The sequence below is a fragment of the Phacochoerus africanus genome, chromosome 3 (assembly GCF_016906955.1).
Source record: "Phacochoerus africanus isolate WHEZ1 chromosome 3, ROS_Pafr_v1, whole genome shotgun sequence".
Taxonomy (NCBI): Eukaryota; Metazoa; Chordata; class Mammalia; order Artiodactyla; family Suidae; genus Phacochoerus; species Phacochoerus africanus.
In genome coordinates this window covers 167,084,993-167,103,682 of record NC_062546.1, presented here as the reverse complement: position 1 = coordinate 167,103,682, position 18,690 = coordinate 167,084,993, and the positions used below count along the sequence as shown (strand labels likewise).

The window sequence follows — 18,690 nt, the reverse complement described above, 5'->3', positions numbered from 1 at the left end:
TCTTTTTTTTTTCTTTTTGAACTTTTAAAATAAACCCACATGAAATGTTACAGTTATTGGAATTATTTTTAGTATTAGACTAGGTTTGGGGGAGGTCAGTTATTTTTAAATTCTGTTAACTGTGCTAAGTATAAAATTACCTAAAATGTTTTTTCACTTAGTTAATTAAAGTAACTTAATGGCATTTATTTAAGACATATGTAATGTGAATTTTCCTAAGCTGCCTCAAATTTTGACTAAGGCCCCAAAGACAGCATTAGGTACCAGGCCAATTAACATAACAAACCAAAAATTATGAAACCAGTTTTGGGATCCTTCACTTATTGCCCACTTGGGCACATATGCGGATAAGGTTAATAAGGGAGATTGGCAGTAAGGCTTTCTTTAACAAGAGAGTTATTAGAGTACTGTGGCATTTCCCATTCTCCTCAAACAAGATGACTTCAGAGACTGAGTTTAATATTTGTTCCCTGAAATTTGTTAGATAGACCCACTTGGTCATGACCTCCTAAACTAAAGTCTGAAGAAGAAGCTGGAGTGGCTTATGGAGGCAGAGCAAGGAGAAAAGGTTACAGTAGGAATGTGTTGACCATCTCAGAGCAAGCAAAGGTTTATGTTTCCCAAGAGCTAGATACGAACCTCACAGAAAAGGCTCTTTCCAAAAAACTTTAAGATGACCCCAGGAGGAAAAAAAAAAATCTGTGTGAAGTAAACTCCTAGAGTCAAGGTCTAGAATTCCAGTCAGAAGTTCTCAGCATGGAGATTACCAAAGATATCTAGTAGAGTACCTAACCAGAGTCAGCATTTGGAATTTGCCACACCCCAAAAAATGATCTATCCTAATTTTTATCCAGGGGCAAGGACAAATAGCTCAACACAGCACTTGTTTGTTTGTTTTACCCTTTGAAAAACTTTTTCATTTTTTATTGAGGTATAATTGATTTACAATATTATATTAGCTTCAGGTTTACAACATAGTGATTCAAAATTTTTATAGATTATACTCAATTTATAGTTACTATAAAATATTAGGTTTATTCCCTGTGTTATATAATATATTCTTATAATTTATTTTATATATAGTAGTTTGTATTTTTTTTTTGTCTTTTTGCCTTTTCTTGAGCCGCTTCTGCGGCATATGGAGGTTCCCAGGCTAGGGGTCGAATTGGAGCTGTAGCCACCGGCCTACGCCAGAGTCACAGCAACACGGGATCCTTAACCCACTGAGCAAGGCCAGGGATCGAACCCACAACCTCATGGTTCCTAGTCGGATTCATTAACCACTGCGCCACGACGGGAACTCATTTGTACATTTTAATCTCCTACCATCATCTTGTCCCTCCCCTTGTCCCTCTTAACCTCTGGTAACCACGAGTTCAAAATAGTGCTTTTTAGGAGTTCTCGTTGTAGCTCAGTGGTTAAGAACCCAACTAGTATTCATGAGGATGTGGGTTCCATCCCTTACCTCTCTCAGTGGATTAAGCATCCAGTGTTGCTGCAATCTGGTCACAGAAGTGGGCTCAGATTCCCTGTGGCTGGCCAGCAATTGCAGCTACAGTTCAACCCCTAGCCTGGGAACCTCTGGTCACAGATGTGGCTCAGATCCACTGTTGCTGTTGTTGTGGCTGTGGCGCAGGCCAGCAGCTACAGCTCCAGTTGGACCCCTAGCCCAGGAACTTCCATATACCACATGCAGCTGTAAAAAGAAAAAAAAAAAATAGTACTCTGGCACTTTAGTGCCAAGAGTGAGATATTCTGAAAATTTTCTAATATAATTTAATTTTATACTTTTGACTCTGGTTTTCCACTTGACACAAATTATAAAATTGGAAGTATGTTACTTCAGTATACTCAGAAAAGATTTTGTACCAATTTGTAACATAATATTTTATAAGAAACAATTTCACTTCACATATTTCTTTCCAGTTATATCTTTTTTCATCATCATTCTATCCTTAAAATTTCCACTTCCCTTCCTTGCATTTTCCCTTGCTCTTTCTTTTTACAAATTCTAAGATTGATAGTTTTATCAAATTTTTTGGTCAAATCAGGTAATGCATGGTTCAGTTAGTATTTATATCCTTCATATTTCTCACTTCATAGTATGATTTTATTTATCCAACAAATCTACATATAAATCAAGCTTATTTCAGATTTTTTATTTAAAAATTAAAATAAAAAATAAAATATTTTCTTAAGAGATTATACATTATCCTACCTTTTTTAAATATGGTATACAGAACATAGACCTCATGTTATCTGGGTCATCATCATAGTTCAGTGATGTCATCCATTAGCAGTTAATGTGGTCAGCACTAAAGAGATTAGATGGTAGAGTCATGAGATCTTTTTTTTTCTATTTTTTAACAAATAAAAAAAGACTTTTTAAAGGTAGAAAATAAGTATAAAAAAAATTATTAAGAAACAATAGGGAGTTCCCATCGTGGCTCAGTGGTTAATGAACCCAACTAGGAACCATGAGGTTGTGGTTCAATCCCTAGCCTTGCTTAGTGGGTTAAGGATCCAGCACTGCCATGAGCTGTGGTGTAGGTCACAGACACAGCTCGGATCTGGTGTTGCTGTGGCTGTGGTGTAGGCTGCAGCTGTAGCTCCGATTCGACCCCTAGCCTGGGAACTTCCATATGCCATGCATGTGGCCCTAAAAAGACGAAAGGAAAAAAAAAGAAAAGAAACAATACACCTAATTTAAGAAATTAATATTATCATCTTAGATTAAGTACCTTAAATAATTTGACCCTCTTTTTCTAAATAATAGCTTTATGTAGGTATAATTCAGATATCTTAAAATTTACCTACTCAAACTATGCAATAGAGTAGTTCTTACTAAATTTGCAGTTATGTAACCATATCTCACACATACACACACACAAAATTTAACTAGTAAGTCATTCCCCTTTCCTCCTAATCCTAGCCCTAGGCAACTAGTAATCTACTTTGTCTTTATAGATTTGCCTGTTCTGGCCATTATATGGGTATACCATATTTTGTTTATCTGTTCATCCAATGATAAAGTTTTGGGGTGTTCACACTTTTTAGCTCTTACAAATAATGCTGCTGTGAACATTGTACAGATTTTTTAGGTCTTATATCTAACAGTGGAATTGTTGAGTCATATGGTATCTCAATGCTTGACCTTTTAAGTGTCATACTAGTTTCCCAAAAAGCTGCACCATCCCCAGCAGCAGTTTATGAGGGTTATAATTTCTTCATATCCTTGCCAACACTTATATCTACCTTTTTGATTATAGCCATTCTAGTAGCTATGCAGTGATATCACATTGATTTGATATTAGTAGTTTTGATTTCCATAACCTAAGGCTAATGATGTTGAGTGCCTTTTATATGCTTAGTGGCCATTTTTTAATATTTTCTTTGGGGAAAAATACCTGTTCATATCCTTTACCAATTTTTAGATTGGATTACTTGCCTTTTTTTATTGGTTTATAAGAATTCTTTATACATTCTATACATATTCTATATATAGTTTGATATATAATAAATATATTCTACAGATATTCTATATATACTATAAATATATTCTATATTTACAAATGGGAGCTTATCAGATACATCATTTGTAAATATTTTCTCCAATCTTGTGGGGCCTTTTTACCTCCTTGATGGTGTCTTTTACAGCTCGCAAGTTTTTAATTTTAATGAAGTCCAATTTATTTTTTTCTTTTGTTGCTTTGTTGCTTGTTCCTTTGATGTCATAATCTTTAACTGCCTATTTCAAAGTCGTAGAGATTTACATCTGTTTTCTTCTGAGAGTTTTATAGTTTTAGCACTTATATGTAGGTCTTTGATTCATTTGAGTTAATATTTATATATGGTTTGAGGTAAATGCAAATATAGTTTTACATGTAGATATACAGTTTTAACCCTTGTTTATAATCTGGATGGGTTTTTTTTTTTCTTTCATTTTAGGCACCTGCACAGTGTCTACCAGGTCAGTGGCAGTGGGGTGTTCCTCAGGTAAATATTTTTTTCATTGTTTTTGTGAATAATGCATGAACCTTTAAGTCAGGAGAACGAGATCTGAGACCTTCCTCTTCTATTTATTAACTATGATACCTTTGGCAATTCATTTAATCACTGTATTTCTCAGCTTCCCCATTTGTAAAGTAGAAGCAATGATACTATACCTTTGAAAGCTTTCTCACATGATTTTTGTAAAGATCAAATGAGATCATGTAAGTGAAAGCATTTTATAAGTGAGTGCTATATAAAATGAAATGAAAATTTACTTTTTAACTATTAGTATTCATAGAAAATTTAACATTTTTCAGCTTTACTTTAAATTTTGCATCAGTTTTATTTATGCCCCTAAATAAATATCCCAACTCCCAAATTTTGATAACAAATAGTGTAGCTCCAGAAAGTTTTGTTTAATGACACCTCCCACTTGTATGGGAAGTTATAAAGCTGAAAAGAGATGTTTATGCCAATTTAAATGCCAGAGATTACATTATTACAACCTTTATTAGTGATCTTAATTATTATTTGAATTTATATATGAGGTTCTGAAGTACTGAAAACTTTTAGTACTTATAAGTGATAAAGCTCTTTAATAACATCCATGCAGTAGGAACTTATAACAACTCAAGAGTTCCTAGTTGCTAAGATATTTCTCTGCTGTCCCTGAAAAACAACTTTAGCAAAATATGAAACCAGTACTTCCCTCATGTGTTGGGTAAGTCATTTGGTTTAACTGAAATAACAAATCTTATTTTAATTAGAAATATGGTTTGTGTTTTAGTCCCCTGCCTCTTCTGCTTCATTCTTATACCTGCAACCTTCTGAGGTTATCTATCAACCAGTGGAAATTGCACAAGATGGTGGATGCGTTCCTCCTCCACTATCTCTAATGGAAGCCTCAGTTCCAGAGGTATGTATTAATCTCAGAGTAATTTATAACTACTTTATCTTAATATTTATTCCTTTTTCTTTTCTAAAAATATTTTTCCAAGACCCGCATTCACATTGCATATCTTATGTTTTCTTTGATTTACTCACCTCTCTTCCCCTTTTGTATATCCAAGAATGCTTCATCTTAGACTTCTTCACTACTAGTTCTGAAACATTTCGCAAATCAGCTGTTTACTCTGCTAAGCTAATCCCTTACTCAATCCCCTTGAAAGAGTAAGATTCCAAATGCTTCTCCTTTTCCTAGTTTCCCTGTCAATCTGTATTGTTACTAACATTCTGTCAATTAAAAGTATATAAAATTAAGTCAAAGAAGAAAAAACTTTAAAAAAGTTCTTCCTGGGAGTTCCCGTCGTGGCGCAGTGGTTAACGAATCCGACTAGGAACCATGAGGTTGCGGGTTCGATCCCTGCCCTTGCTCAGTGGGTTAATGATCTGGCGTTGCCGTGAGCTGTGGTGCAGGTCACAGACGAGGCTCGGATCCTGTGTTGCTGTGGCTCTGGTGTAGGCTGGTGGCTACAGCTCTGATTCAACCCCTAGCCTGGGAACCTCCCATATGCCACAGGAGCGGCCCAAGAAATGGCAAAAAGAGCAAAAAAAAAATTCTTCCTTCAAAAATGTAAGTCAAATTTATTTTATAACTACATTTTTTTTTTTTTTGCTTTTTAGGACCGCACTTATGGTGTATGGAATCTCCTAGGCTAGGAGGTGAATCAGAGCTTCAGCTGCTTGCTTCCCTATGCCACAGCCATAGCAACACCAGATCCAAACCACATCTGTGACCTATGTCACAGCTCACAGCAACGCCAGATCCTTAACCCACTGAGTGAGGCCAGGGATTGAACCTGTGTCCTCATGGATGCTAGTCAGATTCGTTTGCACTGAGCCACGACGGTATCTCCTATAACTACAAACTTTAAATATTATCTTACATGTGTTTAAATTATATTCCCAAACCATTACTAACAGCCTTATCATCTATGTGCCAGAAAGTGTACATGGAATGTTTTAAATGTGTTGTGAAAGGAGTTCCCGCTGTGATGCAGTCTTTTAAGAATCCAACTGCAGCAGCTCAGGTCACTGCCCAGCCCAGCACAGTGGGGTAAAGCCTCTGGTGTTGCTGCAGCTGCAGCATAGGTTGCATCTGCGGCTCAGATTCACTCCCTGACCCTGGAAATTCCATATGCGAACTTCCATTTGCCGCTGGTGTAACCATAAAATTAATAAATAGATGTGTTTTGAAAGGTCAGAAAATATATTGCTAAGGTTTAAAACAGTATAATTTTTTCTGGAACAATAATTTCCACAATTTTGGATCTTAATGTTTGCTATCAGTAGTTTTACCAGGATTTCTCCATTCTTCATTTCACCCTCCATTTATCACTTAGTTGACTTCCTTGTTAAAGAAGCCTTATATATGTTATATTCTCTGAGTTCTTATGTGCTTCTTTGTTCAACATGTTTGTTGTCTATAAATCTGAAAGAAATTAAGACTATAAAATAGGTGCATCATACTTGGATAGGTTTGCTAAGGCTGCCTGAACAAAGTAGTTTATTACTACTTGGCTTAAAAACATTTATTGTCTCACAATTCTAGAGGCAAAAGTGTTAGCAGAATTGGTTCCATCTGAGGGTTATGAGGGGAGGATATATTCCAGGCCTCTCTTCTTGGCTTATACATGACCATCTTCTCCTTGTGTTTGCACATTGCCTTTCCTGTCTCTGCATTCAAATTTCTCTTTTTTGTCTTTTTTTTTTTTTTTTTTTTTTTGCTATTTCTTTGGGCCGCTCCCGCGGCATATGGAGGTTCCCAGGCTAGGGGTCGAATCGGAGCTGTAGCCACCGGCCTACGCCAGAGCCACAGCAACGCGGGATCCAAGCCGCGTCTGCAACCTACACCACAGCTCACGGCAACACCGGATCATTAACCCACTGAGCAAGGCCAGGGATCGAACCCACAACCTCATGGTTTCTAGTCGGATTCGTTAACCACTGCGCCACGACGGGAACTCCTCAAATTTCTCATTTTTATAAGGATACCAGGATACCAGTCAGACTGGATTAGGTTCCAACCTAATGATCATGCTTTAATTTGTTCACTTCTGTAAAGACCCTCTCTCTAAATAAGGTCACACTCTGATATACTAAGGGTTAGGGCTTCAACACATAAGTTTTGAGAGAACGCAATTCAACCCATAACAATCCTTTTTGTCCTCTTAGAACTTCTAGTCTACTCTTTTCTGATGTAAAGAAGCTGTAAAGAAGTTTGAAGCCAGTCTGATTTTGTCCTTTATACATAATTTATTTTTTATTCCTGCGTGTCTGAAGTGTGTCTTAACTTGAAATCACTTCACCAGGATATATGTCTTGGAATTTTATCAGTCTTCATGATATTTTTCCTGGGCCACAGTTTTGCGCTTTTGATTTCCAGACTAGTTTTTATTTTAGGATTTTTTCTTTCCTTTTAGAACCCTGGAAATTTTTTTCTATTTTATTTTATTTTTAATTTAATTTCTATTTTATTTTTTATTTTTAAAATTTTTATTCCAGCTGTTTCTTCTTCCATTTATGCATATGTTAGATCTCTTTTTGTCTTTCTCATCTCTGATATAATTTCTTTTCTCATAGTACTTTTTAATGTTGTTATATATGCTTTTTCAAGACAACTATACCTATATATGGCTGTAACTATGGCTATATGAAGCTTTCATCTCTATTTTATTTTTATCATTTTTTTTATCCCAAACTCTGCCACTTTGCTTACATCATTGCCTGTAAATGTTGTCTGTTAGTTTAAAATCTCTTTTTGGAACATTTTTTAGAGATCATGTTATTATAATTTCTTTAAGAGCAAAAGAATTATATTTACCTGAACTTTTCTACAGTTTTCTAGGGTGATTTATCATCTTTTTCTCCCCGCCCCCCTTTTTGCTTTTCTCTTGATGGAGTTGGAGAGGATGAGAAGAGTCTTAGGTTGCTTGCTTTTCCTTCCCATCTTTACTAACCTTTAAATGAGACTAGATATTTGTTGAGCTATAGGGTGGGAGGAGCATTCTGTTGTCTCAACCATCCTACCACCCAGTCCTTTATGTCTCCTCCTTGAGATGCTCTTCAATTTCTAGCATTCTGAAGATCATTTGGCTCCTAGCACATTCTCTTTTTTTATAGATTTTCTGTATTTGAGTGTCTGTGTGTCACAATTGCTACTTCCTTTCCACTTTCATCCACTTCACCTCCAGTAATGTTCCCCAGCTAAAATACAAGATGACCAAAAAATAGTGAAAATTCTCCTACAATTCTGTCTTCCCTGCTGTTAAGTAAAATCGAATCCCTGTGGAGATCTTTCCTGCTTCTGCCCTGGCCTGACACATCCACTACACTTGAGACTCTAAAGAGTGTTTGAGGGAATTAAGGATCTGGTGGTGTCTCTGCAGAGGCTTGGGTCACTGCAGAGGTGCAGGTTGGATCCTCACCCTGGCACAGTGGGTTAAAGATCCAGTGATGCCACAGCTCTAGTATAGTTCACACCTGCAGCTTGGATTCGGTCTTTGGCCTGAGAACTTCCATATGCTACAGTGCAGCCAAAAAAAGTCTTTGAATAGGCCTTTCAGAACGTTGACCTTCAGAGAAATATAACGTTCCTCAGGCTTCAGAATCTTCCCTTACATTGGTCAAAATTGCATAGCACTTGGCAGACATTCTGCATTGTTTGTAGTTTGGGACTCATGGGCACTTCCTTGTATATTTGATGACATTTTAAAAATCTATTTTTTGTTCTTCTTGTTTTTTCTTTGTTGTTTTCTTTGGGGTTTATTTGAGGTTTTCCCCATTTGTTTTCTGGTTTTAACAAGTGGGACAGTGAGGTAAATGCTTTTAAATTTGATTTTTTTCTATAATATATTTCTGGCATTAAACCATGGTCTTAATTCCTGACATCAGATACTTTATCAGGTTATATTTCAGTATTTAGTAGAATATAATAAGTTTTTTGTGGAAATATTGCTTAATATATGGTTAATTTTTAAGATATTTCCGTACAAAAATGATATAAGCGTATTTTTATTTTAATTTTATTTCTAGTCTTTTACATAAGTCTAAGATATAAATTAATGATCAGGGTGGGTGGTTTATATTTTAAATGTTTTTTTTTCCCTAAAATTAAAAAACACAGGGCTTATTCTTGTGAGTTTTATAGATTTCCTAAAATATAAAAATAAATTAGCATCATTCTCACTTTTTTTTGTGTGTGTGTGTGTGTCTTTTTGCCATTTTTGGGGGCCGCTCTGGCGGCATATGGAGGTTCCCAGGCTAGGGGTCGAATTGGAGCTGTAGCCACCGGCCTGTGCCAGAGCCACAGCAACACATGTCTGCAACCTACACCACAGCTCACAGCAACGCCGGATCTTTAACCCACTGAGCAAGGGCAGGGATCGAACCCGCAACCTCATGGTCCCTAGTTGGATTCGTTAACCACTGCACCACGACGGGAACTCCCATTCTCACTTTTTTCAATGGTTATTTCTCCCTTCCCTTCACTCTTTCTTTTTTTTTTGCTTTTTTTTTTTTTTTTTTTTTTTTTTTGCTTTTTAGGGCCACATCCGCAGCATATGAAAGTTCCCAGGCTAGGAGTCAAATCAGAGCTATAGCTGCCAGCCTACACCACAGCACATCCCCAGCAACATGGGATCTATGATGTGTCTGCGACCTACACCGCAGTTCATAGCAACTCCAAATCCTTAACCTTCCTTAACCTACTGAGCAAGGCCAGGGCTCAAACCCACATCCTCATAGATCCTAGTCAGGTTCGTTAACTGCTCAGTCATGAAGGGAACCCCCCCACCCCACCTTCACTTTATAACTGCCTTCTATTTTCCAGAGTAACTCTTGTGTGTGTGTGTGTGCGCGCCGTTTCTTGGGCCACTCCTGAGGTATATGGAGGTTCCCAGGCTTGGGGTCAAATCGGAGCTGTAGTGGCCGGCATACGCCAGAGCCACAGTAATGCGGGATCTGAGCCGCATCTGCGACCTGCACCACAGCTCATGGCAATGCCAGATCCTTAACCCACTGAGCAAGGCCAGGGATCGAACCCGCAACCTCACGGTTCCTAGTTGGATTCGTTAACCACTGAGCCACAATGGGAACTCCCACAGTAACTCTTAACAGTGTTGGTTTCATAGTGTCTGCATTTGTAAAATAAAGACATCAGGAAGATCTATTTTGCAGGATTGATGCAAAGATTAGAGTTGTTGTACACAAAGTTCTTCAAATAGTGCCTAGCACCTGGTAGGAGACAGTTATAATTATCCTGTGACATAACCTCACCAATGCCCTAATTCTCTACCTTTCAAAGCCAAGCTTGAAAGAGTAGTTACATTCTGTATTTCTACTACTGCCCTACTACCCATTCTCCCCTCACCTGCTGAGGTCTGCTTTATTACCTTTCTGCTGAAGCTACCTTTGATAAAGGTCCTCAGTGACTCAATGACTCCCTAATTGTCAAATACTTTCCTTTTTTTTTTTTTTGGTTTTGGTTTTTCTGGTTTGGGGGGGGGGGGGGGCGTTGCCACACCCATAGCATGTGAAAGTTCTCTGGCCAGGGATCAAACCTGTGCCACAGTTACAACCTGCACCATAGCTATGGCAACACCAGATCCTTAACCCACTGCGCCACAAGGGAACTTCTTACTTTCCTTTCTTTTTAATTTTACCTGAGCTCTCAGAGACATGGACATACTCCTTGAAATCTTCCTACCTTTGGTTTCCATGATACTGCTCTCTTCTGGTGATCCTTTTACTTTTATTTTCCCTTGTAAACTGATCTTTTGTTCCCCATGATTTCATATTTGAGTCTCCATTCCTTCACCCTGCATACTCACTCTGACATTATCATCCATACCTATGTCTGTAGTCCCAGCCTCACTCCTGAATTTTAGACCTGCACTATCCAGTATAACAATAGCTACTACCACACGCAGCTATTAAGCACTTGAAATGCGGCTAGTCAGAATAGAGATGTAAGTGCAAAATGCACACCAAGCTTTGACGATATAATATGAAAAAATGAATATAAAATTTATCACTAATTTTATGTTGATTATACTTTGATATATTTTGGATATATTGGTTTAAATAAAATAATTACTAAAAATTAATTTTACTTGTTTCCTTTTACTTTTCTAACATAGCTCCTTGAAATTTTTTGTATCAGTTTTATTGAGATGTAATTTATATACAGCACTGTATAAGTTTAAGGTGTACAGCATAATGACTTGACTCACATCATGAAATGTTTATCATAATAAGGTGAACATCCATCAACTCACACAGATACAAAATTTTAAAAATGGAAAAAAAATTTATATGTGATTAGAACTCAGGATTTACTCTCTTAACAACTTTCCCTATAACATACAGCAGTATTAATTATATTATCATGCTGTACATTATATTAAAACAGGAAGTTTGTACTTTTTGGCTGTCTTCATTTTAACTAACATGTAGTTGACATTATATTTCTATTAGTGCTGCTCTAGAGCCATCTATCTTTCTGTCCACAGTATACCTTGACTAGAAGTCCTACAAATACTCAAATTTTGTATGTTACAAATCTGACTTCTCTCCAACCCTCTCACAATTACATAAACATCAGACTTGCTTTTCTTATTTTCCATAGCTCAATGAATAGTACCATCATCTGCTGGAAAAGCTATAAATCTTGTCTCACATGATCTGTTCCCTGCATGTTACTCTACCTCTCTCAGCTATCTTTGGGTGTGTAATCTTTCTTCTGGCCATACCAAAAAACCTGCACAGATCTCCCAAATGAGTTGTGTTCTTAGTTGCTTCTCTATCTTTTCATATACATTCCCACCTTCTTTCTCTAATTCTTCAAATACAAGCATAAATTCCGCTAGAAAACTTTCCCTGACCACCTCCCAAACTTTCTTAAAGCTATGGAAAGTAATTATTTTCATTTCTCCCACACATCCCTATACGTATCTCATAGGACTTAGGGTGATTTTGTTAGTCTAGCTCAGGTCAGTCTGTAAGTTAATTACAGATAGAGATGCATATTTCTAATCTGTTTCTCCATTGTGTAGCAAAGTGCCCAGTATACTATAATGTTGGATTAATGTTTTTAAATAACAAATGAAAAACAATATTTTACCCTTTTTTTGTAATAGCCTTATTCTGATCATGGAGTTCAAGCAACATATCACCAGGTTTATGCTTCAAGTGCCATTGCTATGCCTGCACCTGTGATGCAGCCTGAACCAATTAAAGTAAGAAGTTTGTTTTGATTTTTTTCTACTATTCTTCAGTCATATTTCAGGTTTTCCAAATTTCTCTTCTGAAGAGAAATAACTTTTGTGATCAGAAATACAGAATTAGTGAATTCTTTCATGTGAAGGAAATAAAATTCTAAGTTAGCTATAATTCCTATTTATTAGTTTTGAACAAGTTATAAACCTCACATGGTCAAAACTATTTACTGTAGTAAAATATATATGACTTAAAATCTGCCATTTTTAAGTATACAACTAAGTGGTAGTAATTATATCTACATTGCTGTGCAACCATCACCGCTGTCTATTTCCAGACTTTTTCATAATCCCAAATAGAAGTTTTGTGCCCATTCAACAATGACTTCCCATTCTTCCGTCTCTCCAGTCCCTGGTAATTTCTAGTCTACTGTCTGCCTCTATGAATTTGCATGGGTATTTCATATACTCAGATTTTGCTTATGTTAATGGTATGTAACAATTATGTAGAGATGAAGACAGTTAATAATCTACTCTTTCAGTTAAGGAATTGTGCTTATGCATCCTAGATCAGATCCTGGCCAAGAGTGGTAATCTAGTGAGGTCCATGTATATATTCAATATATTTCAACTGTCTGCTATATAGCAGGGAATTCTGCTTACTCCTACGTGACCTAGCTTCTTGTGAAACTCTTCCATCTTCACTTTAGGGAAATGTAACTGTATCTCTGGTAAAAAACTCAGATTGATTAAATTCATGATAATGGTAATATACATTATGTATATAAACACAAATGATTAAAGTTGTACTGCATAGGAGTTCCCGTCGTGGCTCAGTTGTTAAGGAATCCGACTAGGAACCATGAGATTGTGGGTTTGATCCCTGGCCTTGCTCAGTGGGTTAAGGATCCGGCATTGCCATGAGCTGTGGTGTAGGTCACAGACGCGGCTCAGATCCCACTTTGCTGTGGCTCTGGCCTAGGCCAGCCACTACAGCTCCGATTCGACCCCTAGCCTGGGAACCTTCATATGCCGCGGGTACGGCCCTAGAAAAGACAAAAAAAAAGAAAGAAAGTTGTATTGCATGAATAATTGCAGTAGAAGATCAAGTGGTAGTAGGATAGGAGGAATTTCCAAAGAATACTAATGTTAAACATTCTTGATATAAAGCTTAACAGCATATACTTTTCTACATTTTCTTAGATCTGTGAATAAGAAATGGCAGAAATTTTAGAGAAACTGGTGTCTCATTCTTTAATTTAGTAATGTAAAAATTATACATATGTTGAATATAAATCATAACAGAAGTATGAATAGATACCTTTTCTTGTGCATATAAGCATAAAACTGGAAACCTGCCTCTTGCTGTCTAGAGAAATGCTCCTTAGAGGAGCTTTACCCTTTCTATACTGACACAGATCTTTGCTCTACTATGCCACAGGCTAAAGTGGAACAAAACCACTGATTTGTTTCTGTTTGCATTTATTCTTTTTTGTTAAGGCTTATAATAATTCTGGTTTTCACATGGGATACATCCTAGAGAATATTTTGGTCTTGCCAAAGTTAAGATTTAAGGATTAAGGGAAGAGCTGTGAACTGTGGTTAACTAGCTTACTCCAAAGGCCCACATCTCACACAACTGTAATATCAGATCTGATTAAATCTGAGATATCATTGAATATAAGACACACCATTATTTTATGTCTTACTACAAAAGAAAAAACCTTGACATCAATGGTAAATGTATCCCGATTCAGAGTTTTTTAAATATGGAAAGATGTATATCTCAGAATCAAAGAGACTTGGCATGTTTTATTTTTAATTTAGAGATGCAAGATCATAGGAAGCTTGAGTTAAGAGGGGCAGGAAAAAAACCACAATTCCCCTTTTGTTAGGGATGAAAAGAAAAAAAAATTCAATTAAATACTTTTAAAGTCAACACTGGAACATAGGGCTTTTGTATAAAGTTTTACATTTTGTAACTTATCTTTGAAAGTTAAATGTTATATATATTCAATATTCTTCTTTAGGTGATTTGATGGCACTCAATAGAAACTGGTGCCCCACTAAGAAACAGAAACTCCAAGACAATTCTGTAGTTTTCTAAAACTATACAACCTTGTAGAAATACTTTACTACACAAGTTTTACTATATGGGAAATTATTTACTTTTGTTTATAGTGCATTTTGTATTAATATGTAAATGTTATTAAATCACTAAAAGATGAGCTTTTCCTAAAATTTATTAAAATAGACTACTATTAAAATATTGACATTTGAAACATCAGCCTTTATTCTTACTATGCAAATTTTCCCTGGTGTACCAGAAATCTTGGTGACTTAAAATATAGAAAGGTAGAGGACTTTTCTTGTGTCACAGTAGGTTAAGGATCCAGTGTTGTCACTGTAGTAGCTTGGGTCACTGCTATGGCACAAGTTGGATCCCTGGCCTAGGAACTTCCACATTCTGTGGGTTCAGCCAAACAAAAAAAATATATATATATAAGTATAAATATATATAAAATATTTATATAAGTATTAATATGTATTTTCCCCCTTGAAAAAATTTGAGCCAATTGCTTTTACAAATGTACATTATTTTTAGAACTCTAATTATTATCATTTTAAGGATATTAATTGTACATATCCCAAAGTAACAATTTCAGATGTCAAAACTATTTTGAAGCAACAAATCTAATAAAAAAATCAGAGACCTTATTTAGAGCTCAGAGCACAAGTCAACTGCTATAAATAACTTGTCAGAAACTACTCATTGACTATAAGCCATAGGCTACTATACTCTGTCAAATCATATAATATATTGTAAATAATATATTGTAAACCAGACCAATATAGAAACTACTAGATTAATGTGGTATTAATTAGGGTATCATCCCCTAATTCAGCATAGTCCTGTCTTATACAGAATTGATTTTTAAAGTTAATAAAGCAGGAGTTCCCATTGTGGGTCAGCGGAAACGAACCTGACTAGTATCCACGAGAACGCGGGTTTGATCCCTAGCCCTACTTAGTGGCTTAAGGATCTGGTATTGCCGTGAGCTGCAGTGTAAGTCACAGACATGGCTTGGATCCTGTGTTGCTGTGGCTGTGGTGTAGGCTGGTGGCCGTAGCTCCAATTTGACCCCTAGCCTGGGAGCTTCCATATACGGCCCTAAAAATTTTTTGTAAATAATAAAAAAAGACATAGCAAAATCACATCATGCCAAAATTATCCCATTTAACTAGATTATAGAAAGGAACAAAAGGAAAACCTTTGTCTATTTGGGCATTTGAACTATTATGCTTTTAAGATATCACATGCTTAGGTAAGAAGGGTATAAGTGGAGAATTATAAAGTATTTGTGTTTCCTTACAGTGCTTTTCATTTTTTCATAAATGTAAGTGTCTAATAAATTTACTCTTATGACAATTGAGACACTGGAAACTGAGTAAATTATAATTCGAAGTTCACCTTTAAGTTAAATGTTCTTTTTATTTAACTCTAATACATACTAGATTTTCATGAAAACACTTGACATTAAGAATATTTAACCAAAACAAAGGTAAACAAATGGGACCTAATCGAACTTACAAGCTTTTGCACAGCAAAGGAAACCATTAAAAAAGTGAAGACAACCTACAGAATGGGAGAAATAGTTGCAAATGGTGCACTTGACAAGGGTTTAATCTCCAAAATATACAAACAACTTCTACAACTCAACAACAACAAAACAATTGAAAAATGGGCAGAAGACCTAAATAGACATTACTCCAAAGAAGACATATGATGACCAGCAGGCACATGAAAAAATACTCAACATCACTAATTACAAAAGAAATGCAAATTAAAACTACAATGAGGTACCACCTCATACCGGTCAGAATGGCTACCCTTAATAAGTCAATAAATAACATGCCGGAGAGGGTGTGGAGAAAAGGGAACCCACCTACACTGTTGGTGAGAATGTAAGTTGGTACAACCACTATGGAAAACAGTATAGATGTTCCTCAGAAAACTAAATATATAAGTACCATATGATCTAGCAATCCCATTCCTGGGCTTGTATCCAGACAAAACTTTCATTCAAAAAGATACATGCACCCATATGTTCACAGCAAAACCATTCACAGTAGCTAAGAAATGGAAACAACCTAGGAGTTCCTGTTGTGGCTCAGTGGTTAAGGAATCCAACTAGGAACCACGAGGTTGTGGGTTCGATCCCTGGCCTTGCTCAGTGGGTTAAGGATCCGGCGTTGCCGTGAGCTGTGGTGTAGGTCACAGACACAGCTCGGATCCTGCATTGCTGTGACTCTGGCATAGGCCAGCAGCTACAGCTCCAATTAGACCCCTGGCCTGGGAACCTCCATGTGCAGTGGGAGCAGCCCTAGAAAAGGCAAAAAGACAAAAAAAAAAAAGAAAAAAAGAAATGGAAACAACCTATTATGTTCATCAACATATGAATGGATTAAGAACATATGGTGCATATACACTATGGAATACTACTCATCCATAAAAAATAATGAAATGATACCATTTGCAGCAACATGGATGAAACTAGAGATTCTCATACTAAGTGAATTAAGTCAGAAAGAGAAAGACAAATTACCGTATGATATCACTTATATGTAGAATCTAAAATGTGGCACAAATGAACCTATCTACAGAACAGAAGTAGACTCACAGACATGGAGAACAGACTTGCGATGGCCAAGGGGGAGGGGGAGGGAGTGGAATGGACTGGGAGTTTAGGATTAGTAGATGCAAATTATTACATTTAGAATGGATAAGCAATAAAGTCCTGCTGTATAGCCCAGGGAACTATATCCAATCTCTTGTAATAGAACATGATGTAGGATAATATGAGAAAAAGAATGTATCTGTATGTATAACTGGGTCACTATGCTGTACAGCAGAAATTGACACAACATTGCAAATCAATAATACTTTTAATTTAAAAAATTAAGTAATATTTTATTGCTTGCCAGGCTGTGAAGAATTTCTTCTAATTAAAGCACTGATTGGGCCTGAATGAGAAACACAACTACTGGCCTGTTACACTGTACCCTTTGGAAAGACAGAATGATTCAAAAGAAAATTGGAAAGGAATTTGACCTACTACCACTGTCTATTTCTAGCTCAGAGACCTATAATGTGAACTCACCTAAAAATTAGCAACTATCTCTAGTTTACAAAAAAATTCTACTACTGAAGTTCCCATTGTGATGCAGTAGATAAGAATCTGACTGAGCAGCTCAGGTCGCTGCAGAGAAGTGGATTTGATCCTCAGCCCAGCAGAGTGGACTATAAGACCCAACATTGCCACAGCTGCAGCATCGGTCACAGCTGCAGCTCGGGTCACAGCTGCAGCTCAGTTTTAGTCCCTGGCCTGGGAACTTCCATAGGCCCTGGGTGCAGCCATTAAAAAAAAAAAAAATCCATTACTATCTTCTTCCTAACCATTTCTCCATTTCAGTATCAGTAACACTTTTTATAAAACAGAGATTAAAATTTCCTCATCTTTAGCACGTCCTCAGGATAGAGAAAGACAAATGTAAAGCACTTTGCAACTCCAGGCATACAGGAGGGTAAAAATTTTCATAGACTGTTCATAATCAAACTATAGATAGCCCCAGAGAGGACAGAAAACAGAAAGGGGAATCAGGGACTCATAAAACCAATGTTTTAGAATTGTCACGGATAGATCTCCATTCAGTGATGAGTAAACAGAAAAATATACACTGCATGGGCCCATGAGAAAATTTTGAAGATAAGGATAAATTGTGTGTGTGTGTGTGTGTGTGTGCGTGTGTGTGTGTGTGCACACACATGTAATTCAGAAGAACCTATATAAGAGAAAATTAAATAAATTTTTTAAAATATATCCCATATTCCCAGTAATTAGAAACTGAAAAACAGGAAAGATGAAATGGCTATTAATACAATGGAAAGAATTAAATTTGTCTTTACTGATGCTTAATACCACAGAGAAGAGGTTGGCTGGCCCTCTGAAATACCTGCAGTGAAGCTCACTGACAAACCCATTATGCACAAAAAACTTCCCATTAGGATTTTAGCCCAGCCTCTTAAATATGGGACGTAGTTACATTAGAAGAAAGTCTTCAGGATGGGAAACCAAAACAAACAGAAAGAAAGAAAAGATTTTCAGAAGAAATGTAATTCAGGGAGCAGAAGAAAATACCAAAGAAACTATAATTAATATCCTCTCAGGAGATAAAAGAAAATTTCTGAGAAGTGGTTCATACATAATCATCCCAGCAAACACTCTATTTTTTTCTTAAACATCTTAGCTCTTTTAATTTTTTTTACCTTTGTACTTTGAAATAATTTCAGATTTACAGAAAAGTCACAAATAATAGTATCTATATATCCTACACTCTGTTGTTGTTTGCCTGGAGGGCACTGATAGAGGAAATGAACATTAATACAGTCCTCTTAATTAAACGGTATACCTTATTCAGA

General features: G+C 36.4%; 1 protein-coding gene across 3 annotated transcripts in view; it reads left to right on the top strand.

Annotated features, from left to right (window-relative positions):
* Positions 1 to 18,690, top strand: part of BOLL (boule homolog, RNA binding protein) — a 65,038-nt gene that overhangs the window by 21,332 nt on the left and 25,016 nt on the right. For all 3 annotated transcript variants that reach the window (XM_047770467.1, XM_047770468.1, XM_047770466.1), the window contains 3 exons: positions 3,949 to 3,996; positions 4,781 to 4,909; positions 12,132 to 12,230. In XM_047770467.1, coding sequence (XP_047626423.1) covers positions 3,949 to 3,996; positions 4,781 to 4,909; positions 12,132 to 12,230 — 276 coding nt within the window. The remainder of the gene's footprint in view (positions 1 to 3,948; positions 3,997 to 4,780; positions 4,910 to 12,131; positions 12,231 to 18,690) is intronic.